The following is a 23647-nucleotide window of genomic DNA, read 5'->3' as shown; positions in this document are numbered from 1 at the left end:
CCCGCCCAGGGAGCTACTGACCCCCACCCAGGGAGCTACTGACCCCCACCCAGGGAGCTACTGACCCCCGCCCCGCCCAGGGAGCTACTGACCCCCACCCCGCCCAGGGAGCTACTGACCCCCACCCTGCCCAGGGGGCTACTGACCCCCGCCCCGCCCATGGAGCTACTGACCCCCGCCCAGGGAGCTACTGACCCCCGCCCAGGGAGCTACTGACCCCCGCCCCGCCCATGGAGCTACTGACCCCCGCCCAGGGAGCTACTGACCCCGCCCAGGGAGCTACTGACCCCCACCCCACCCAGGGAGCTACTGACCCCCACCCCGCCCAGGGGGCTACTGACCCCGCCCAGGGAGCTACTGACCCCCACCCCGCCCAGGGAGCTACTGACCCCCACCCCGCCCAGGGAGCTACTGACCCCCACCCTGCCCAGGGGGCTACTGACCCCCGCCCCGCCCATGGAGCTACTGACCCCCGCCCAGGGAGCTACTGACCCCCACCCCGCCCAGGGGGCTACTGACCCCGCCCAGGGAGCTACTGACCCCCACCCCGCCCAGGGAGCTACTGACCCCCACCCCGCCCAGGGAGCTACTGACCCCCGCCCCGCCCAGGGAGCTACTGACCCCCGCCCAGGGAGCTACTGACCCCCGCCCCGCCCAGGGAGCTACTGACCCCCGCCCAGGGAGCTACTGACCCCCGCCCCGCCCAGGGAGCTACTGACCTCCGCCCCGCCTAGGGAGCTACTGACCGAGGCACCACTATATCAGACAGGCACCAACCTTGATGGAGGGTATCCAGTAGAGGCCCACGTTGAAACAAGAATAGGCGATGAACCCGGTGACGTTAAAGAGAACAAAGTCAAAACTCAGACCCACCACGCTGAAATAAAGTCGGTGGCACAAATATGTTAACGAGTGGCACTTGGCACGGTGACATCATTCAGTGACACCTGGCACGGTGACACGGTTGGGGGTGGGGGACACGAAGAAAGGCCTGAAAGAAACTCTGAGGCCTGTACTATATACAACAAAGACAATAAAAAAACTATGGTTTATAATTTAAAATTTGGCTATTCTAAACACTTTTATGTGTGACCCTACCCCCTCACACCTCCCCCACTGTCTTTAAAGGCTAATCTATCAGCTAATCTAATAATAGGCTACTCTACAAGTATGGGTGACAACAGTCTTAATGGTTAATCTAGTCAAGTTTTTTCAGTATGACGTCAGCGAGATTGAAACAGATGATATACTGTGTGATGAAGTCACTTCACCGCAGCCTTTTTATGGAGTACACGATTTAACATTCTGTTGGTGACACGATTTAACATTCTGTTGGTGACACGACTTAACATTCTGTTGGTGACACGACTTAACATTCTGTTGGTGACACGACTTAACATTCTGTTGGTGACACGACTGAACATTCTGTTGGTGACACGACTTAACATTCTGTTGGTGACACGACTTAACATTCTGTTGGTGACACGACTTAACATTCTGTTGGTGACACGACTTAACATTCTGTTGGTGACACGACTTAACATTCTGTTGGTGACACGACTTAACATTCTGTTGGTGACACGACTTAACATTCTGTTGGTGACACGACTTAACATTCTGTTGGTGACACGACTTAACATTCTGTTGGTGACACGACTTAACATTCTGTTGGTGACACGACTTAACATTCTGTTGGTGACACGACTTAACATTCTGTTGGTGACACGACTTAACATTCTGTTGGTGACACGACTTAACATTCTGTTGGTGACATGACTTAACATTCTGTTGGTGACATGAGTTAACATTTTCTTGGTGAAAAGACTTATTTTTTGGTGTCATGCAGCATAGAGTTTCTTTCAGAGCGCGCGCGTCGTCCCCCCCCCCCCCCCCCCACCGGATGAAATAGAAAAAAAAATGTATTGTCGTAATTGATATAAAAATATGGTATACCTTCGACCCCCAGAGAAATGTGTCTGGAAGAAACTTGGTGACATTTTCGTTGCAGACGTGACTAGATATGTTGCCCTAGTCCCGATTCGAAGGCAGTGTGTATACAGCTTTTTTATTTTACGCGTCACCCTTCACATTGACGCCAAGAGTCACCATCCTACCCTGTGACGCCCTGAGCCACAACCTTGCCTAGTGACGCCCTGAGCCACCACCCTACATAGTGACCAGAGTTTTTTCCAGGTATCTCTTCGGGGGGGGGGGGGCCAAACCCCGAAGAAATTCTAGCGCCCCTCCCGAAAAGTTCAAGTGCCCTCCCCCCGGAGAAAAAAGTCTGGAAGAAACACTGATAGTGACGCCATGAGCCACCACCCTGCCCAGTAACGGCATGAGCCACCACCCTGCCCAGTAACGGCATGAGCCACCACCTAGCCTAGTGACGCTCTAAACCACGACCGTACCCGGTGACGCCCTAAGCCACCACCCTACCCAGTAACGCCCTAAGCCACCACCCTACCCAGTGACGCCCTAAGCCACCACCCTGCCCAGTGACGCCCTAAGCCACCACCCTGCCCAGTGACGCCCTAAGCCACCACCCTGCCCAGTGACGCCCTAAGCCACCACCCTACCCAGTGACGCCCTAAGCCACCACCCTGCCCAGTGACGCCCTAAGCCACCACCCTGCCCAGTGACGCCCTAAGCCACCACCCTGCCCAGTGACGCCCTAAACCACCACCCTGCCCAGTGACGCCCTAAGCCACCACCCTGCCCAGTGACGCCCTAAGCCACCACCCTGCCCAGTGACGCCCTAGCCACCACCCTGCCCAGTGACGCCCTAGCTACCACCCTGCCCAGTGACGCCTGAGCCAACTAAAGTCGGACACTTTACCTTGAGAACTTACCTTTTCCGGCGCCAGTTGATGATGACTTGTGGGTAAAACGACAACGTCCAGGCGGCGAAATAAATCCAGCCAATGACAGAAGCCGTGTAGTCTATAGCGAGGCTGTGCATGACTGTGTGATTGGAGCGGTACACACTACTCACCTCGGGGGCCAGCGCCCCGCCCGTAGCCATGGCCTAGTACACGATACAAAATCACAACCCAAACATTGAGAACACAACTGTCTAGTCCAATCCTAACCAAACACGTCAACACACGATTCTACAGTTTCACAACACAGACGGTTCTAGTCTACCCGAAGTTTTATCCAGAAAATCTGATCCAATATTTTAATAAACCTGACAGCTAGCTGAAGACAACGTTTGTGTGTATTATATACAATCTATGTGGGTTGAAAATCTATAATTAAAGTAGTCTAGTTCAGTGTAGAAAAAAAGTAGAACAAAACATCACAGCACGCTTGGTTTGAAGACAATAGAATAAGTAATTATAGGTTTTAGTTACTTGATCGTGTGTCGACTGAGCATTGCATTGTGGACCGGTGGCTAATGTTTGCAAACAATGGTTGTGTGAACACGTAGGAATGTGTTGAGATCATTTCGAAACAGGTTTGATAGTGTCATTATCGTCGTCACGTGACTACACATTTTAAAACAGGTCAGATTGTGTCATGGTTCATTACTGTCGCGTCACGTGACTTCAGCTGTACAGTTACGTGAATGTCACTGTCGGTGTATTCTGGAATGGTTTAATTTTTTAAGTCTACTCCCGCGCTTTGTGTGGGGCGTTAAAATTAAAAGGTCGCCGCCCAGGTCTGTAGGCCTACTTTCTTGACGGATTGGCCTACATTCTGTAACATTAGAACGTACAAACGAACCACTTATTTAAACAATTTCACACATTTCTTGACTTACGCATCATTTCTGCTTGGCCACGTGGTCCCTATAAAATAAAACACATCAGATGAGATGACTGTGGTGATTTTACCCTCTGTATTTTTTGTTAAAAACAAAACGGATGACGCCTTTCAACAATGGTGCTGTTTCGTGTTCTAGTCAATAAATAAAAAGAAAAAAAAACTAGATCTAGTTCCTATTCACAAGTACTAAAGTCGATTTTCTAGCTTTGGGTAGAGTATCGAATTATACAATTAGATATACATTCGTTTGAAAATTATACCTAAATTTTTAGTCCTTTCTTTTCACTTTCAATGTTTAATGGATAAAAATGGATGAAAATAGATCTTATATTTAAATGCCTAATCATTAGATTAAAAAGCATAGCAATTTAAAAAAGAAAAACGCTAACACTTTTATAAGCTTTTATTCACTGCACAACGACGGTTTGAGACTAATCTTGTATCTCAATTATTACCCACTTCGTCGATTTCGTTCTAACTTTCCAGATACATATGTCTTCGATGACAATGCAAGAATAGTCCTATATATTTTAAAATAGACTTTCGATTACTTTTGTTAGTTTTAATGAAAAGGTAACAATTCAACACTAAAAGGGGAGGTAAATTGATTAAATCCTAGCGGTTGTTAGATCAGCTATCCTACGACGGTGAACTTAATCGCCGACAAGTGGGTTATTTGCCTTGGTCGACCGTGGACTAAGGAAGGGGCGGATAAGTTGTCTTTTAGAGATTACAGATTTACAGACTACTTATGGGTTTTTAGGTAAATATTTTTTTGCCGTAGGAGGTGTCACCTTCATTTAGAATTGATTTCTAAAAAGTGGAAAATTAAGCAAAAATAAAAAATAAAAACTTTATATACACTGAAAATAAAACTTAGCTTTATTTGGTTAATGCTTTTAGCAAAAAAAGCAAATTAGTTTAATTTTTTTTAGTGCATTTAAAAGAAGATTATTATAAAGGTTTATCATATTATTTAAACAAGTAATTAAAAAAAGTCTAGTGACAATTTTAGCGCAATTTCCTTGTGTTATCTAAAAATAGCTCTGTCGTAGCGTAAATCAAGAGCAGGGTTAGTAAAACCATTGGTTAGTTATTAAAACGTCTTTTATTAAAAACAAGTTAATTAAAAAAGTCTAGTGACATTTGTGCGCAATTTCCTTATGTTATCTAAAAATAGCTCTGACGTATAATGTTGGGGTGCGTTCAAGCTAGAAGAACAATCGGTTTGTAGGTGTTTATGTAATTTTAAAATTTGTGACCGAACGAGAGAATATTTTTGAAAACTTTCTTCGGCAATATTGTTCTAAATTATGACAGGAATCGATTGGTACATGTTTCAAGTCGCTAAGTGGTCTGGTTGCCGAGATATGGGCCAAAAACTGATTTTTTTCGAGGTTTTTTGGCTTTTCCGGGAAATACATGAAAGAAACCCGGAATTTTTATGGCCTATGCTCATTCTCGTAACTTGCTTAACATAATTGCTTTTGGAACTATTCATCGATATTGCTTCGTTGAGGAGGAGATACGACTTAAAGCCCGGACACACATTCATCCATCCATCCATCCATTCCCAGAAATGACGAGTTAATAAACGCAATTCTCCAGAATGGAAATTGCGCTAAAAATTTCAGTATTTTACATGTTTTATTTACAATAGAGTAACATGACTAAAAACCATTGCGCGCCCAGCTACCGAACGTGACGTCGCAGCCATTGAACGTGATGGCGCAGCTATTGAACGTGATGACGCGTGTGGTGTGGTTGCATAAAATGCCTACTAATTCGGTCCAAATTTTAATTAATTAAAAAAAAAAAATTGTGACCAAACGAAAGGATATTTTTGAAAACTTTCTTCGGCAATATTGTTCTAAATTATGGCAGGAATCGATTGGTACATGTTTCAAGTCGCTAAGTGGTCTGGTTGCCGAGATATGGGCCAACAACTGCATTTTTTCGAGTTTTTTTGGCTTTTCCGGGAAATCCATGAAAGAAACCCGGAATTTTTATGGCCTATGTTCATCCTCGTAACTTGCTTAACATAATTGCTTTTGGAACTATTCATCGATATTGCTTCGTTGAGGAGGAGATACGACTTAAAGCTGCGGACACACATCCATCCATTCCCAGAAAAGACGAGTTAATAAACGCAATTCTCCAGAATGGAAATTGCGCTAAAAAAAATTATAGATGCAGGCTACACTACTAGTTGTTTAAAAAAAACAACCCTGGATTTATTTTATGGGTCAATTTCTATCTTTGGGTTGTTTGTTGCTAGTTAGTTAATACAAAGCAATCACAAAATAAAAACGTCACATTTCTACCAACATGAAGAAGGATAAAACACAGGTGTGGTGCATTCAAACATTTATTATTTACATTAAGCCACTTAGTAGCAGCTATATTACTGTAGCAGCTATATATACAGGTAGAACTCTTGTCAAAACTATCTGACCAAAATAAAATAAAAAAAAGCAAAAAATATTAAATGCCAACATTTATTTAAATTTCTCTCTGTAAAAACAAAACAATTAAGATATTTACACAAGACTTTTGAATATCCTACCTTGCTCAACTAAGCCTGCTATTGAAATCATTCGTGCAACTATTCCTTCTTCATACAACAGAGGGCCCTATATCATTTGTTCAACTAGCTATCTAGACAGTTTATATATATACATCACCATTTGTTCAAACATTGAGTAACAGGTTTGTTCAATGAAAATAAAACAATATGTTCCATCATATTGCACATTATAATCACATATTGTTTGCACGTACAAACCGGTGCTTAAAAACTTAAGTTTGTGCTTCAGTTAACACAGAATATTCAACATTTTAAAATTGTGCTTTTAACTCAACTGCCAACCAATATAACAGGAAAGAGATGTTTGTAAACCATCTCTACTGGACAAGATGTTTGTAAATAATCTCTACTGCTGCATATCTACATCTTATATTTACATAACGTTTCAGAAAAAAATGGATACATATAAAACCGGCAAAAAACATATTCATATATACAAACAAGATTCCTCGTAAACAGGAGCCATTTGCGTATGTTGATTGAAAGCCCATCACATTCAGGTTTATTTTTATCATGTATACAGAATATTCAGTTTTATCATCTACACAGAATATTTTGTTTATCTAAAACAGAGTTAGCTTAACATTGCAGAACAGTTACAAAAGAACAACAAATATACATGTTACAAATTTAACAACTAAACATTAAGTTTGTTTTTGTTAGTACAGCTTTCTAATCCAAGTTTACTTATCAGCCAACCAATGGCTCCAACTCAAGAGAACACACATTTAAAAAAATGATTCTGCCATACAAAATAAAGTACAACTGATACACCAAACAAAATATCCAAACTTTTATCATTCTTTCATTTAGTTCAGTACAGATGTCACCAACATGTCAGCTCATTCAATATTTGACACCCATGCATCAGGTGAGGCCTAGCTACCAGTCAGGTGAGGCCTAGTGAGGCCTAGCCACCAGTCAGATGAGGCCTGGCCACCAGTCAGGTGAGGCCTGGCCACCAGTCAGGTGCGGCCTAGCCACCAGTCAGGTGCGGCCTGGCCACCAGTCAGGTGAGGCCTAGCCACCAGTCAGGTGAGGCCTAGCCACCAGTCAAGTGAGGCCACCAGTCAGGTGAGGCCTAGCCACCAGTCAGGTGAGGCCTAGCCACCAGTCAGGTGAGGCCACCAGTCAGGTGAGGCCACCAGTCAGGTGAGGCCACCAGTCAGGTGAGGCCTAGCCACCAGTCAGGTGAGGCCTGGCCACCAGTCAGGTGAGGCCTAGCCACCAGTCAGGTGAGGCCTAGCCACCAGTCAAGTGAGGCCACCAGTCAGGTGAGGCCTAGCCACCAGTCAGGTGAGGCCTAGCCACTAGTCAGGTGAGGCCTAGCCACCAGTCAGGTGAGTCCTAATAAATAATCAGTGAATGTTGGTCACTCTAACATCTCCTAACAACAAACTGACCCTTGGTGACCAGAAAGATGTGTAAACAGAAAAATAAGCAACTGAAAACTGTGTACACAAATGTGTGCAAAGGAATTCATTTTGTTTAAATCTATCATTTATAGACTTTAGCAAATAATTAATGCATGTACATTATTGCATAATAAAACATTTCTCCACGAAATATGACAAAATTGAAGTGTATTAATATAGTTTGTTTGGATTAGCACAGTTTTATTTTACACAGTTTTCTGATGCAAATTTTTCTGAGAACCTTTAGAAACATTGTTTAGAAGGAGATAATTACTACTTTGATAAACATACTCAACACGTTCTTAAGATAGATCAGCTTTTACACTACACCACACATGCAGCCCACACAAAACAGCAACTCAGTAAATATATGGCTGTGAGTTATCATCTTCACTGTTGAGGCTGGAGCCATAATTTTGATACTGGGCGCCATCCTTGCTAACAATAATTTCACTTGCCATTGGCTCATATGGGTTTTTGTTTCCATACAAGCAGTAATGCTGCACAATAAACAGAATATCAAACAGGATAGAGAACACTCCGAGACCAAATTTGGTTGGGTCTCCAAATATTGAGCCCCAGTCATCTGGAGGAGAGAAAAAAACAGTCGCACATTAAAGTGAATTGAATAAAATAAATATCATGTGTAATTAGGAAAAGGGGGAAGGTGTAGGGGGATGGGAAATGTCAGTGGGAAAAGAAGGGTGAACAATTCAGCTGACTAATCTAAAAGCGGGGACTGCCAAGTTCACTGAAGTTCACACGATAATCGTATTCTCCGATTTCCTCATAAGAATCTTTTCCTCTGTATAAGCAATAATGCTGAACTATAAACACTATGTCAAAGAGGATGGAGAAAACTCCAAGGCCAAATTTTGTTGGGTCGCCAAAAATTGAGCCCCAATCATCTAGCAAATAGAGGAAACAAAAACAAAACAATAGCATGCGTTAAAAAATTAAAAAATAAACATTACATTAAGATGGTTAGTAAAAATTGTGAGTAAAAAAAAATCAATCCCCTTAAAATAATTAAATCTGGTTAGTAAGAAAAAACAATTTCTTATAATAAAAAATTTAAACCAAAAACTGAAATCTGATTAGTAAGAAAAAACCAATCCCGCCAAAAGATGTTAGTGAAGCATGCAGACGGCACATGGTAGATATTTACCGCTGTTATAGGAGAGCAGGAACATCTGCAGCAAGCTGAGGGAGCCGCCAGTGAAATCTAGCAAAACATTTCCAATGCTCCAGCCATCTGTGCTCTTACGGCGGAAATTCATGTACGCCTGAGGAAAATGTTACGTCATGCTAAAAATTCATGTACGCTTGAGGAAAATGTTACGTCATGTTAGAAAATCATGTATGCCTGAGGAAAATGTAACGTCATGCTAGATATTCATGTACGCTTGGGGAAAATGTTACGTCATGCTAGAAAATGATGCAAGCTGAATAAAGTAGCTTGATCATTCAGTACAGCCCTCTTCATAAGTTTTAAAATTTTTCATCGCTTTATAATGTCTGAATGTGATCATACATTTAGAGCTAATGCAAAATCAATGAAGGTAAAAAAAAGACTTACCTGTGGAATATATTTGATCAAGGTGACGCCCAGCTTGATGTAGGAGAAGTAGTACAGGTAGGTGAGCCAGGTGATTTTGTGGGTCAGGGTCACAACAAGGGCTGAGCCAGCAAACAGCCACGCCCCCACGACCAAAATGATACAAATCTTTGACACGCGTTGACTGCCCCTCTAGGAAACAGAAGTAAACAAATATTTGATGACAGCAGTTCATTGCCCTTCTGTGACACCTCACCCCCCCCCCCCCCCACCCCCAATCCACATTGATATACCTCTTAAAAAAACAAGTGAGAATCATCAGTATACAGAAGATTACATTAAATGAGATCAAAATTAATTTAACTGAACATGTTTGAAAATATTGTATCATACAACTTACATCATAAAGCATACACTGTAGTATGGTGAGAATAGTAACAAAAATTGCATGTAAAGTGAAGATGACATCATTCAATTGTACAGGGTTAATGCCCCTGGGATGAAGATCAAAGTACTGGTCCTGTATGAAGAAAAAGGGGACATGCCAGGATGAATTGGAACAGTTTAATTTAAGTAGAGAATTAATCTAGAATTGTGTTATGTTTGTCATTTAAAAAAACAGCTTTTAATTATTAAAGTTCTGTTTTTTTAACTTTCAAAACTAAATATATTTCTATAACTTGTCTCCCTTACCTTGACAGTTTGAACCCAGAACATGCCAACATTAAAAAAACCATAAGCAAGAAAGCCAGTTATATTGTAACACAGGAAATCAAAGTTCAGGCCAATCACACTGTGGAACATAGCAAAAAAATGATAATTGTTTTAAATATTCACTTATCAGAAGTGTTATAATAGTTAAGTTTTTAAAAAACTAGTGTTACATGTAGACTTAAAGCAATAACAGAAGCAATTATAAAATAATTCTTCCTGTTAGCTATTCGCATACACTGCGACAAACAAGAATATTGAATAACTTCATTAAATCATTCCAACAAATTCACTTAATTTCCCTACTGATCACTGCCAAGTATTTGGCTGAAGTAAGAAATATTGCAGAACAATGTATTCCTCAAGGCTAGACCAGCACTAGAGACTAAACTCCAGCCCATTGTATTTGTATTCTGAAGGTCATCTCACCCAGATTCCCAGTTACCATTTTTACGTGGTGGAACCCCAAAACCATATTTCACAAATAACCAGTTTTATTCATTTGCCCCGCCCTCCCTCCCCCCATAAAACTAAAACTATTGAATCTAGCCATGACTGTCTCACACATTGAGCACCTTTTTCTCTTCCAGTTAATGTAGACTTGAGGGTAGAAAGAAACGGACCACGCCACAAAATAAATCCAACCAATCACAGCATTGATGATCACCAGCACGGAATTGTGAACCACATCAATACGAACAAACGTTTGGTGGATCCTGAAATATGCAACGGCCATATGAACGTACATTTCTACATAAATATAAAAATTATTCTTAAGAATTGCATAATTAAATATGGTATGTTGAGATCAAACTAAGACTTGCTTCAGTATTTCTGGTGTAGATGAATTGATGCCGAGTATAACATGTCCAGCACTTTTTCCTGTAATGTTGAGAGTCCAGGACATTGAGTTGTTAGCTTCAACGCTGATGTTGTCTGAGCTTAATATTATATAGCCATCATTGGATACTTCATCATCAAATGTAAAATAAATGACAGCACTTGAAGTCAGTGGTTCACTGTGTAGTAGAAAAAGAATATCAGTAGTGCTCTCATGTTTATTACATTGATTTTCATTATGAGATATACTTTGTATTTTGTGCATGTTGGCATGGGAAAAAATTACCTCAAAGAAAGGTTAACTTCTGTTTTTTCTCCTATTTCAAGATCAATACTGTCAGTGGAGAAGCTGGCTGTCACATTTTTACCTGCAATAAAAAAAACTACTTTACGCCTTTTCATTTAAAATTTTTAATTAAAAGTAATGCACAATTATCTGTATCATTTTAATTTTACATCCGTTGGTTGGCTTAAAAAAAATCAGAGTTAAGGCAGTAAAGGGTTAATCTTTTTGGTGTTAATGAAGATGACCAAAATTATGGATATAGACAAGACCATCACTTCAGAAACTTCTAAAGAACTGAGACAGCAGCTCACGTCAAAAAAATTCTTAAAATCAGAGCCTCTTAAGAGTGTGTGAAGTTCTGCTTTACAACAGGCAAGTTCTGCCAGGCATGACAAGCCCATTGAGAGTCAGCCCATTCCAGCTCTTAGAAATAAAGAACAATTTTACATAGCCTGTCCTCCACATCCCAGCTCCTTCTTTTCTTCTTCTCAGCCATTCTTAACATTATTTATTTATTAGAAGAATCAAACAACAAGACCAACTTTGTTGACAAACTGCTTGGTCATCTCCAGATTTGTGACTCCCCATACAATTTTTTGGGGCATATTAGGGCCAGAGTCTACACAGCATTTGTACCTATATGCTGTAGGACGTGTTCTGTGCTCTTTGGGTCCACTCCTTAAGGAAGGTTTTGCTAGGACCAACTTGTTTTTGACATGTTAATTTGTATTATGTGTATTATGTATTCTTATTGAAATTGTTTCCTATTTATTATTCTTTATATTTCTTATGGATGTATTGAAATTTCTGGGTTTTATTAAAACTATTTTAGCAAGCTGGTCTGTGATCTCATTTTCTTGTATCTGGGTGTGGCTTGCTGCTAATAGTGCTTAACTTTTCAAGGGCTGTTCTGAGCTATTGAATGTAAAAGGCTTCTGTGTTTTTCAGAGTCTGCTGGACAGATCTGCTGTTTGAAAGATTGTCTTTTTATTCTATTAGAAAATATAATTCACAAGAAGAGAAATTGCAAACATTTTACCAGCAGTTACTTGGAAAAGGGTGATCCCAATCAGCAGCACTGATGTAACCATTAACTTGCTCTGATGAAGATGTACAAACATTTTAAACCTTGCTCTACTGCACTATTTTTCTGATAGGAACTTGAAAACCAGTTTTTGAAAATACCTGATTAAACAGAAAGTTTAGAAATAGTATTTTAGTAGTATTTAAATATAGTGCCTACTATTAATAAATATAATTTAATCTCTAATTAGTTAGACCTTAGTCTTAGTATAGATCTAGTACTACTGTAATCATAACAGTATTATTAGTATTAGTAAGAATTACAACAATACATCCTCAGACTACAGTTAAGCACCATAGCCATAACTTGTTACTGTTAGTAACATAGTATTAAGCCTATTTATAAAAAAAAATTAAGTAAGGCTTAGGCTTTATTTATTTTATAAATTAGATTCTTAGTTGCTTGACTTGCTTTCGCAAATTTAAGCTCAGTATTCTAAGATTCCACCTAGTTAGATAATATTTTTACTTAACTAAAGACAGATATCTACTAAAAAAGAATCAATCTTTTCTTTATGATTAGGCCTAGATCTATAAAAATGTTCACTAGATCTAGTACTAGATGATGTATAATAATCATTAGGCCCTATAATATGTAATTAATTATGTAGTCTGTCGTAGTTACTAGTTAGGCCTAAGTATAATTAATTTCCCAACACCCATGGTCATGCATGATGGCATGATGTAAGTTAATAATTGAAAGTTAGGGGTCGTCCATAAATGACGTCACACTCGTAGGGGGGAGGGGGGGGGTCGGTAATTTTGTGACACTATGCGATGAGGGGGGGGGGGGGGGGGGGTTCAGACGGTTTGATGTCACACTTTTGCTTAAAAGATAAGAAATGTTAGAAAACGAATTTTGGACATTATTTAGCGTTTTAGAAAACAGTTTTAATAAATTATAATAGGAATTGATTAAAATACTCTATTTTGACAGATTTCAGACAAGATTTTGTAATGACGTGTGACAGTGGAGGGGGGAGGTAAAAATCGTCAAAAAAAGCATGACGTAATTTATGGATGACTTCTTAGTAAGTAGGCCTAGTTACTAGATAAATAAGATAAGTAATAGTAATAGGCCTAGGCCCTACTAATTATTAATTAATTACTATAGGGCCTATAGTAGCCTAATAATTAATATGAAAGTAATAAAAAAATAGGCCTAAACTTACTAATTACTTAATTAATAATAATTAGGCCTACTAACTTGTCAAATGATTACTAATCTGTAGTCTGTAGTGTAGGGTTACGCCAACTCTGACACGGTCAAGTTAAGTGTAAAGTTACACTTCAAGTTAGTAAAATATTTAATATAGGGCCTAGGCCTAGATCTAAGATCTAGAGAATCTAGATCTAGAATCTAGTATTAGTAAGAAGTAAACTTTGAAGTTCGAAGTTACGCCTGATTAGTTAATACTAGTTTAGTAGTTATTATTTTATTAGTTAAGTAAAACTTATTAACTTAAGTAAGTATTAAGTAGAATCTAATAACTTAGTAATAAATAAGTAATAACTTAGTTAGTAGTACCAGTGTGAGTGTGTTGGTACTTTTAGTTACGTATATTCGACCAAAGCTAGCTAGATCTATAAAATATGTCAAAGAAATAATGAGTTACGTAAGTAGACCTAAGTAAAAAAAAATACCTTACTTTAATTATTCTTTATAAACAAATTGTAAGAGTCGTAGCAGCTGTAGTTCTTTGTTTCACCATGGCTTGTGTTTATAAATTGACCAATTTAATTTTAGTCACATGACAACTTAGTAATGTGACTTTCACAAAGGGAAATCACTTACAAAATATTAGTGTAAAAATGGCGTCCTCCTTGATACATATGAACAGGTCAGTACTAAAATGCCAAGAATATAATCCTAATGGGAAGATTTTAATAGCATTAAATGGCCCGTTGAGGGAAAAATACAACGTGCGAAAGGTGGATAGTTTTGTCCTTTTCTCAAAAGTCAAAGCCCCCCCCCCCTCCAGGAGTTTAATCAACCCCCCAGAAAACTTCAAATGCCCCCCCCCCCCAATCCCCCTCGAGCGAGCAAAATATCAAAATAAGTCTCATTGAGGTTTAACGACCTAAAATAAAGAAAACGGGTCTATATTATTATTATAGATGTGTGGGGTCTACCTCCAGCTAGTCTGTATGATCAACAAATGCGCCCAATATTTCTTTCAGGGCCAAGGCTATTCCCAGCCGACTGTGAATAGCCCCAATACTACAGCTATTATTCACAGTCGACTGTGAATAGACATTTCGTTCTTTCAGACATTTTTCTCCAGGGGGGGGGGGGGGGTTGATCTCAAATTAATAACTAAAAAACAGAAGGGGATGCCATTGTACTTCATGGAAAGTTTGAACTTTTCTTTTTTTTTTTTTTCTTGAAATGTATTCAGTCCACTCTTATGCTGTCATGTGGTTCTAAACCACATGAATTATAGGTTTTCATTTTAAATAGTAAAATAGGCTAATAATTATTATTAAATTTATGCAGCCTAAAAATGCTGTGTTAATGTGTGATTGAAAGTGGGGAAAATGAATGGAATAGGAAATAAGAGATAAAATTTTAGTCACAACATTTATGTCTAAATGTTTATCAACATACATAATTTTTAACTATATAAAACATATTTGAAGTTTCAGAAATTTGAAGAAAGAAACATCAATTTAAAGTATTTTAAAGTAAGCCTCAGTTAAACTTAACATGAAAGTGTATTTCATGTCTTAGGTTTGAGTCTGTATGATGTCCCTGAGTCCACTCATCTCTAACGTTTACCTGCCTCACATAAGGGAAAGTACAGGTAGCTGGGTGTAGTACTGACCACACTATTCCTAAATTTGCTGATGTCACAGAAACAGGTGAACTCTACTTCATCAGCCAGGTCTTAAAGGAAACTTTAAAAAAAAAAATTTAAAAAAATGATTATGAAACCTAACTTTTTATCAAGATTAACATTTAAACCTGTTGTGATCAACATAGCGAGGCATCATTAAAGCTGGGTAGATATCCTCCCTAAAGTGTACTGGATTCTTTTATTGCATTTAACTTATTCGTAAAATGTTTTTCAAAATTCCATTTTTTAGGCGAACCTCAAGAATATTTTAACAAACAGCAACCACAAAAAAAAAAAAAATTCAACTTCCTTCACTTTAAATTTTAATGGAAATTTGAAAAATAAAGGTTTGCTATTATATTTAAAATCGAAATCTTTTTTCTCCCATTTAAAAGTACCAACCTACTTCCCCACAGAGTGTTTACTTCATGCCGGAACTGTTTACCTGTGCTAACTAACTTTGTGAGGAATAGTTCTAATGCTGCTTGTATCACACGTGCTCATAGAATATGTTATCCAAGGACATACCCAACACTGCTTGTATTTCCTGATGGTAGCACCATAAATATTAGATACAAAGAACCTCGACGAATCATTAAGGTAAGAATTAGCATAATATACAGGCTAAACTGTACTGATTTATTTATACGACATTTATTTGGTCATGTTTACTCCTGCACTTCGGTCTTGTTCAATCTTCCCTTTATCACATTTACAGGGCAGACAGTTTAGAGATAGGCTAATTTTAGAATGCTTTAATTAAGTTTAAAATTAGAGTTATAGATAAGTTTAAATTACCATTGAGTTAGCAGTCTATTGTTTGTAGTATAGTTTAATAAATGAGCAGGTGTATCAAGTTTAGGTAACACAATGTACCAGTAGCGGGTAATTAAAATATTTTGTGTTGGTATCAGCTGGTGAAACTTGCTTCAAAATATTTTGTGTTGGTTGTAAGTTGGTGATGTTTGGTTAAAATATTTTGTGTCGGTTGTAAGTTGGTGATGTTTGGTTAAAATATTCTGTGTCGGTTGTAAGTTGGTGATGTTTGGTTAAAATATTTTGTGTCGGTTGTAAGTTGGTGAACTTTGGTTAAAATATTTTGTGTCGGTTGTAAGTTGGTGATGTTTGGTTAAAATATTTTGTGTTGGTTGTAAGTTGGTGATGTTTCGTTTAAAAATATTTTGTGTTGGTTGTGGGCAGGTGATGTTTGGTTAAAATATTTTGTGTTGGTTGTAAGTTGGTGATGTTTGGTTAAAATATTTTGTGTTGGTTGTAAGTTGGTGATGTTTGTTTAAAATATTTTGTGTCGGTTGTAAGTTGGTGATGTTTGGTTAAAATATTCTGTGTCGGTTGTAAGTTGATGATGTTTGGTTAAAATATTTTGTGTTGGTTGTAAGTTGTTGATGTTTGGTTAAAACATTTTGTGTTGGTTGTAAGTTGGTGATGTTTTGTTGTAAATCTTTGAAACAAAAATGTCCAAATTTTCAGCTCCCCCTGGATATCTCCAAACTTTCTGACACTGAGAAAAAACTTGTTCTAGCCAGGAGGAAGCCCAAGCAAAAACTGGAAGTGTTCGAGGACTTTGAAGAAACGTTTAGTGTGGATGACTATAGCAAATTTTTCAAGAAGTGATTACTGTCTCCTGTTGCAGTGTGTACATTTTTTACAATAAATATTTAAAAACTAATTCAATCATTGCTTCTTTGTTAGTGTTAACTTTTTTTGGTGTTAACTTAATGTTACTGTTAACTTTGTTGGTGTTAACTTTGTTAATGTTAGCTTTGTTAGTGTTAACTTTGGAGTATTTAAAATTTGTCTTTATGGAAGCTCTAGAAAATATGAGTTAACCCTTTAATGGTTGAGTTGATCCCCATCAACAAGACAAATTTGAAATACTGTTTCAACAATTATTGTTTTAATGCTTCACTGCGTTTTGGCCTAATAACAGTGTATGGTTCTACAGCATGTGTCTGTTATGTCTTCTGACATTTGGCCAAATGCCAGTGTGACGCCGACATGGGGTATGTCATGAGATTTGGCCAAATGCCAGTGTGTCGATGACATGGGGTATGTCATGACATTTGGCCAAATGCCAATGTGTCGACTGCATGAGCTATTCTGCGTGTTCTGGTTGATCATCAAACATGTTATTTCGTTCAAATATTTCACCAGCTGTTGTAGAAAAAAACCAGTAGTTTGACAAATTGTGAAGCAGAACTGAATTAAAAAATGAGCGCTAATCCACAGAAATCTTTTTTAAAATATTTATAATCTGATTTAAATTTTAAAAAAAGGAGCTCTGGTTATTACATTTCAAAAAATGAAATTTGGTTTCAATTATATTTTGATTGATTTTTTTGTAACAACCATTATCTTACTTTGATCAATGAATAATTTCTGCGACCATTGCACATTCATGTTTGTGACAATAGTACATTTTATTGTAAGAAATTACTGTAGGCTTACCCAGCAAGCAAAGACACATCATACAAATATCAGTCAGACAACGTACTTTATTATTTATACATCTGCACCATGTAACTTGTGGTTCCTTAGGGTACTTTACAATATAGGCCCACACACCATGTAATGACATGTTCAGTAAGCCACACAGCATGTAATGACATGTAGTCACAATGTAATGACATGTCACAATGTAATGACATGTCACAACAATATAGGCCCACACACCATGTAATGACATGTTCAGTAGGCCCACACACCATGTAATGACATGTAGTCACAATGTAATGACATGTCATCACAGTATATAATGACATGTAGTCCCAATGTAATTACAATTCACAACATAATGACATGTAGTCACAATGTAATGACATGTAGTCACAGTGTAATGACATGTCGTCAAAACATAATGACATGTCGTCAAAACATAATGACATGTCGTCACAATGTAATGACATGTCGTCACAATGTAATGACATGTCGTCACAACATAATGACATGTAGTCACAATGTAATGACATGTAGTCACAATGTAATGACTTGTAGTCACAACGTAATGACGTGTCGTCACAACATAATGACATGTAGTCACAATGTAATGACATGTCAAAATGTAATGACATGTAGTCACAATGTAATGACATGTAGTCACAACGTAATGACATGTCGTCACAACATAATGACATGTAGTCACAATGTAATGACATGTCGTCACAATGTAATGACATGTCGTCACAATGTAATGACATGTAGTCACAATGTAATGACATGTCGTCACAATGTAATGACACACCTGGACACGCCCCACCTGCAACTGTTACACGTAACGACACAACGAGCTTGTTAACAGCTGGTTGTCGAGCTAAAGGTTTGAGAGACCTGTTGACTGTGTTGACAGCCTTAAAAAACGAAAATCGAAAGCCCATTAGATTGTGGAACTTAAATCCTCTTACTTTAAGTCGTTAATGTATTCAAATAAACAAGACAACAAAATGTTATTGTCGGACACCCCCACTGCTGCTGTGTTGTTCTGTCTGCACACGTGATTTGATACAGTGGCTGCTCACGTGACTTGATACAGTGGCTGGTCACGTGACTTGATACAGTGGCTGGTCACGTGACTTGATACAGTGGCTAGTCACGTGACTTGATACAGTGGCTGGTCACGTGACTTGATACAGTGGCTGGTCACGTGACTTGATACAGTGGTGGCTGGTCATGTGACTTGATACAGTGACTGGTCACGTGACTTGATACAATGGTGGCTGGTCACGTGACTTGATACAATGGTGGCTGGTCATGTGACTTGATACAATGGTGGCTGGTCACGTGACTTGATACAGTGGCTGGTCACGTGACTTGATACAGTGGCTGGTCACGTGATTGTATACAATGGTGGCTGGTCACGTGACTTGATACAGTGGCTGGTCACGTGACTTGATACAGTGGCTGGTCACGTGACTTGATGCAGTGGCTGGTCACAAGACTTGATACAATGGTGACTGGTCACGTGACTTGATACAATGGTGGCTGGTCACGCGACTTGATACAATGGTGACTGGTCACGTGACTTGATACAATGGTGGCTGGTCACGTGACTTGATACAATGGTGGCTGGTCACGTGACGTGATACAAGATCTGGTGGCTGGTCATGTGACTTGTGACAAAGTCTGGTGGCCAGTTTGTATAATATTGTGATTTTTACTTTCTCGTATAGACACACATACCCACACACACAGACATACGGACAAGATTGCAAACTATGGTTTTCCGACTCAGGGAGGTGTAAAACGTCGAGATTTTCAAAAATCTCGATTATTTTTTTTTATTTTTTTTTTGCAGGATTACAATACTTTCTCTATACTTCGTATACGAGAAAGTAAAAATCATACATTTAATTAAAGTCCAATTCAAAATCATAAAAGTTAACACACACACAAAATCGCACAAATCAGTAAATATGATTTGTTTGATTATAAAAAAGAAGCTTACTATAAATCATTATGGTTTACTATAACATTCTTCTTTCCACTTTCCTTCTGGTAAATATATCAAAATTTAATTTACACAACAAACTAATATGTGACGGAAATTACTAAAAATTTGATAGAAGGTAGAGGATTAGATCTTTTACTTACATGTGAAATTTCATTTATCTATCTGAAATAATACTCAAGTTATAGGCTTTTGAAAAATTCAAAGTAAAAAGTACCACTTCCGGTTATCGGAAATCGCTCAAAAGTTGATACGGATCTACGATTTTGATAAAATACTTATATATGAAATTTCATCAACCTAACTGTAACGTTACTCACGTTATCGTGTTTACAGACACACACACACACACACATACAAACAGACATACGGACAAGATTGCAAAAATATGTATGGGGTAATTTTAAGTTAATATCAAGGCCTAATGTATCAGCTTAATGTCTGTCTCGGCCTAATGTCTGTCTTAACCTAAAGTCTGTCTCAGTCCTTTGTTTTTCCTCTCGTCATTTTTCTCTAATGTTCTGAAACTGAAAAGAAAAAATCGCCATCTGTTGAGGGCTTTGTAGCAGGCAATAATGAAAGTGGTGACGTTTTGCTAGGGGGTGGGGGTTCTGGTGGGGGTGTCACGACCTTTATAACTGCGACAATTAGCTAGGCCTTAGTTGCATATTTACACGATTAGCTGTGGTTTTATTTTTACAATTACAGAGTTTAAAGTGCTTAAGATTTGGCCACACCTATTAAACTTTGTTGACACAATCGCAGCCGTGAATCAAAACAAATTGATTTTCCCGTTAATCTCATGTCCGTTTACCCAACTATTTAAGGCCTCTAACAGGGGATAATCCCGACAATCATCCACTCGACGCCATGGAGTCTCGTCTGCTAGCTGTCCTGGTTTTCGCGCTTTTGTTCAACGGTAAGTTTTCTCACAGGACCTCTAGACCAGCTTCTCACAGAACCTATAGACCAGCCTCTCACAGGACCTCTAGACCATCTTCTCACAGGACCTCTAGACAAACCTCTCACAGGACCTCTAGACCAGCTTCTCACAGGACCTCTAGACCAGCCTCTCACAGGACCTCTAGACCAGCTTCTCACAGGACCTCTAGACCAGCTTCTCACAGGACCTCTAGACCAGCCTCTCACAGGACCTCTAGACAAACTTCTCACAGGACCTATAGACAAACTTCTCACAGGACCTCTAGACAAACCTCTCACAGGACCTCTAGACAAACCTCTCACAGGACCTCTAGACCAGCTTCTCACAGGACCTCTAGACCAGCTTCTCACAGGACCTCTAGACCAGCCTCTCACAGGACCTATAGACAAACCTGTCACAGGACCTCTAGACCAGCTTCTCACAGGACCTCTAGACAAACCTCTCACAGGACCTCTAGACCAGCTTCTCACAGGACCTCTAGACCAGCTTCTCACAGGACCTCTAGACAAACCTCTCACAGGACCTCTAGACCAGCTTCTCACAGGACCTCTAGACAAACCTCTCACAGGACCTCTAGACCAGCTTCTCACAGGACCTATAGACCAGCTTCTCACAGGACCTCTAGACCAGCATCTCACAGGACCTCTAGACAAACCTCTCACAGGACCTCTAGACCAGCTTCTCACAGGACCTATAGACAAACCTCTCACAGGACCTCTAGACCAGCTTCTCACAGGACCTCTAGACCAGCTTCTCACATGACCTCTAGACCAGCTTCTCACAGGACCTCTAGACAAACCTCTCACAGGACCTCTAGACCAGCTTCTCACAGGACCTCTAGACCAGCTTCTCACATGACCTCTAGACCAGCTTCTCACAGGACCTATAGACAAACCTCTCACATGACCTCTAGACCAGCTTCTCACATGACCTCTAGACCAGCTTCTCACAGGACCTCTAGACAAACTTCTCACAGGACCTCTAGACCAGCATCTCACAGGACCTCTAGACAAACCTCTCACAGGACCTTTAGACCAGCTTCCTCTTGGCTCAGTCCACTCCTTCAACCATCGCTCCGTGGTAGGGACTTGATAGGTTTTCGTTCAAGTAATTCTCCCGTCGTAGGGACTTATTCGCTTTTGATTCGAAACATCGACCAAAACTTACGAACAGTGATTGGTTAGTCATCCGAAACATCGACCAAAACTTACAAGCAGTGATTGGTCAGTGATTCGAGCATCTGTACGTTATTCTATTTTTAATCCATTTATCTTATCTCGTAAAAAATTACTACGGTCAGTAACCTTATCTCGTAAATAATTATCATAATTTTTTTTTTTAAAAACCCACGTTTTCTGATTGAAATAAAAGTTAGAAAATAAATGCTATACATCACAATAATGCAAGCGATCACTCTACTATAAGTGATCGCAAACTGCGTGCGCATTATGACAAAAAATGAAAAACGTGGGGCGCCGAAGTAAGTTTTTTATCGGTCATTGATTTTAGTAATGACTAGTAATGTTTTACTCTGAACTTTGACCGCGTGATGTGTTATGGTTCCATATGTTAGGCTACAACCCACCTGTTATGGTTCCATATGTTAGGCTACAACCCACCTGTTATGGTTCCATATGTTTGGCTAGAACCCACCTGTTATGGTTCCATATGTTTGACTAGAGCCCCATGATCACATATTATACTGTATTTAGCCATGCAACACATCTGTAGACTAAATCCCCAACGCTGATTTATGTATTGTTTCTCTTGTTCTAGGCATTGTATGCAAGCCGGCATGCAAATATGTGAACTGTGACCTAACCTGCGGCTCCGGACTAGAGAAAGACACCAACGGCTGCCCTATCTGCAAATGTAAATGTCCGGAGCGTGCTTGTCCACCCGTCAAATGCATGTACGGCTTAAGGCTGGACGCCAACAACTGCCCAACATGCATCTGTAACTCCGCCCCCTGCCGAGAAATCAGCAAAGATAAATGCCCTCTACTGTGTGAGCAAGGCTATCTGAAGGATGATAACAACTGTCCTATATGCGCATGCGTGCCCACCAAGTGCCCGGACATCCGGTGTGAGTTTGGCAGTTGTCCGGCAGGAAACAAAAAGAACAGTCTGGGCTGTGACGTGTGTGAGTGTAAACCCAACTGCTCCAGCTCCGAGTGCAACAAATTGTGTGCGGACAAGAGGAAGTACAGGACCAAGATCGCCACGTGTGGCTGCTCGTGTAACAACTGAACCTCTCACACCTGCATTCATTAGCTTAAGGTTAATGAGCAGCTTGAATATATTGCGCCTCTAGTAACTGAAAACTCGATACAATATTTTTTTAACTATTTATTTCCGATTCTATGGAGTAATTTCCTTAAGGTCAAATTTGAAACCATTGTGATAATGTTTACTTGTATTGCTGGGTACTGTCTCGCTTAGTTAAATACTGTCAACACGGACTTTCATGCTGACTTCTTGGATATCCGCTGACGCACATTTCTAATAATCTTTTTGGCGAACTAAATGGCTGCAGAAACAGGGGGTTGATACAGTGGGTTGATACAGTGGGTTGACAGTGGGTTGATACAGTAAGTTGTTACAGTGGGTTGACACAGTGGGTTGATACAGTGGGTTGATACAGTGGGTTGATACAGGGTGTTGCTACAGGGGGTTGATACAGTGGGTTGATACAGTGGGTTGATACAGGGTGTTGCTACAGTGGGTTGACACAGTGGGTTGACACAGTGGGTTGACACAGTGGGTTGATATTATGGGTTGACAAAATATGGTATCTGGTTTAATTTAAAACACGTGACCTTTATTACTTTAAATATGTGACCTAAATACTTTCAAAACGTGAAGCTACTTATTTAAAATATGTAAGCTGAATTATCTAATTTTAAATTGAATGTTTTAATTTCCATTTATGATTAATAAAATAAACTAAATAATACATCGACTTTATTCGAATTTTTCTGTAATAATATCAGGAGAGGCTAAACATTTAACACAGAAATCACAGGGCCCGATGCATAAATGACAATTACATTTTAAAAAATCATATCATAGGAGAAACAACTACATTTGTAAATGACATCGTTTAATTACACTGAAAAAAAAGGGGCATCAACAAGATTTTTAAATCAGTGTTT

The 23647-nt window shown here is 39.3% G+C and overlaps 4 protein-coding genes across 6 annotated transcripts in view; 2 read left to right on the top strand and 2 right to left on the bottom strand.

Annotated features, from left to right (window-relative positions):
• Nucleotides 1–3833, bottom strand: part of LOC131937926 (cystinosin) — a 9973-nt gene extending 6140 nt beyond the window's left edge. The window contains exons 1-3 of the mRNA XM_059295694.1: nucleotides 3767–3833; nucleotides 2853–3028; nucleotides 778–877 (exon numbers count right to left, since the gene is read on the bottom strand). Coding sequence (XP_059151677.1) covers nucleotides 778–877; nucleotides 2853–3025 — 273 coding nt within the window. The 5' untranslated portion in view covers nucleotides 3026–3028; nucleotides 3767–3833. The remainder of the gene's footprint in view (nucleotides 1–777; nucleotides 878–2852; nucleotides 3029–3766) is intronic.
• Nucleotides 3834–6123: 2290 nt separating this feature from the next.
• Nucleotides 6124–14021, bottom strand: LOC131937932 (cystinosin). 2 transcript variants are annotated; one of them, XM_059295710.1, is made up of 10 exons: nucleotides 13901–14021; nucleotides 12208–12353; nucleotides 11169–11250; nucleotides 10867–11061; nucleotides 10618–10758; nucleotides 10025–10124; nucleotides 9732–9851; nucleotides 9353–9523; nucleotides 8942–9059; nucleotides 6124–8359 (listed from the first exon to the last, which is right to left on the bottom strand). In XM_059295710.1, the coding sequence occupies exons 2-10, from the start codon at nucleotides 12287–12289 to the stop codon at nucleotides 8133–8135; spliced, it is 1236 nt and encodes a 411-aa protein (XP_059151693.1). In that variant the 5' UTR covers nucleotides 12290–12353; nucleotides 13901–14021; the 3' UTR covers nucleotides 6124–8132. The 2 variants fall into 2 exon arrangements, with proteins under 2 accessions (XP_059151693.1, XP_059151694.1); XM_059295711.1 differs by lacking the exon at nucleotides 6124–8359 and adding an exon at nucleotides 8366–8681.
• On the top strand, nucleotides 13971–16785 carry LOC131937933 (large ribosomal subunit protein mL55). Of its 2 annotated transcripts, none has more exons than XM_059295713.1 (3): nucleotides 13971–14092; nucleotides 15505–15688; nucleotides 16577–16785. In XM_059295713.1, the coding sequence occupies exons 1-3, from the start codon at nucleotides 14064–14066 to the stop codon at nucleotides 16718–16720; spliced, it is 357 nt and encodes a 118-aa protein (XP_059151696.1). In that variant the 5' UTR covers nucleotides 13971–14063; the 3' UTR covers nucleotides 16721–16785. The 2 variants fall into 2 exon arrangements, with proteins under 2 accessions (XP_059151696.1, XP_059151695.1); XM_059295712.1 differs by having other exon boundaries at nucleotides 14049–14092; nucleotides 15484–15688.
• Nucleotides 16786–20364: 3579 nt separating this feature from the next.
• LOC131937978 (antistasin) lies at nucleotides 20365–23448 on the top strand. The gene is made up of 2 exons (XM_059295776.1): nucleotides 20365–20469; nucleotides 22270–23448. Exons 1-2 carry the CDS (start codon nucleotides 20421–20423, stop codon nucleotides 22740–22742), a joined length of 522 nt encoding a protein of 173 aa, XP_059151759.1. The 5' UTR covers nucleotides 20365–20420; the 3' UTR covers nucleotides 22743–23448.
• The last annotated feature ends 199 nt before the right edge of the window (nucleotides 23449–23647 follow it).

This window comes from Physella acuta, unplaced genomic scaffold (genome assembly GCF_028476545.2).
Source record: "Physella acuta isolate Inbredline_101_S28 unplaced genomic scaffold, ASM2847654v3 ptg000225l, whole genome shotgun sequence".
NCBI classification, from domain to species: Eukaryota; Metazoa; Mollusca; class Gastropoda; family Physidae; genus Physella; species Physella acuta.
The sequence above is the reverse complement of the archived record's forward strand: the minus strand, read 5'-3'. Positions and strand labels throughout refer to the sequence as shown.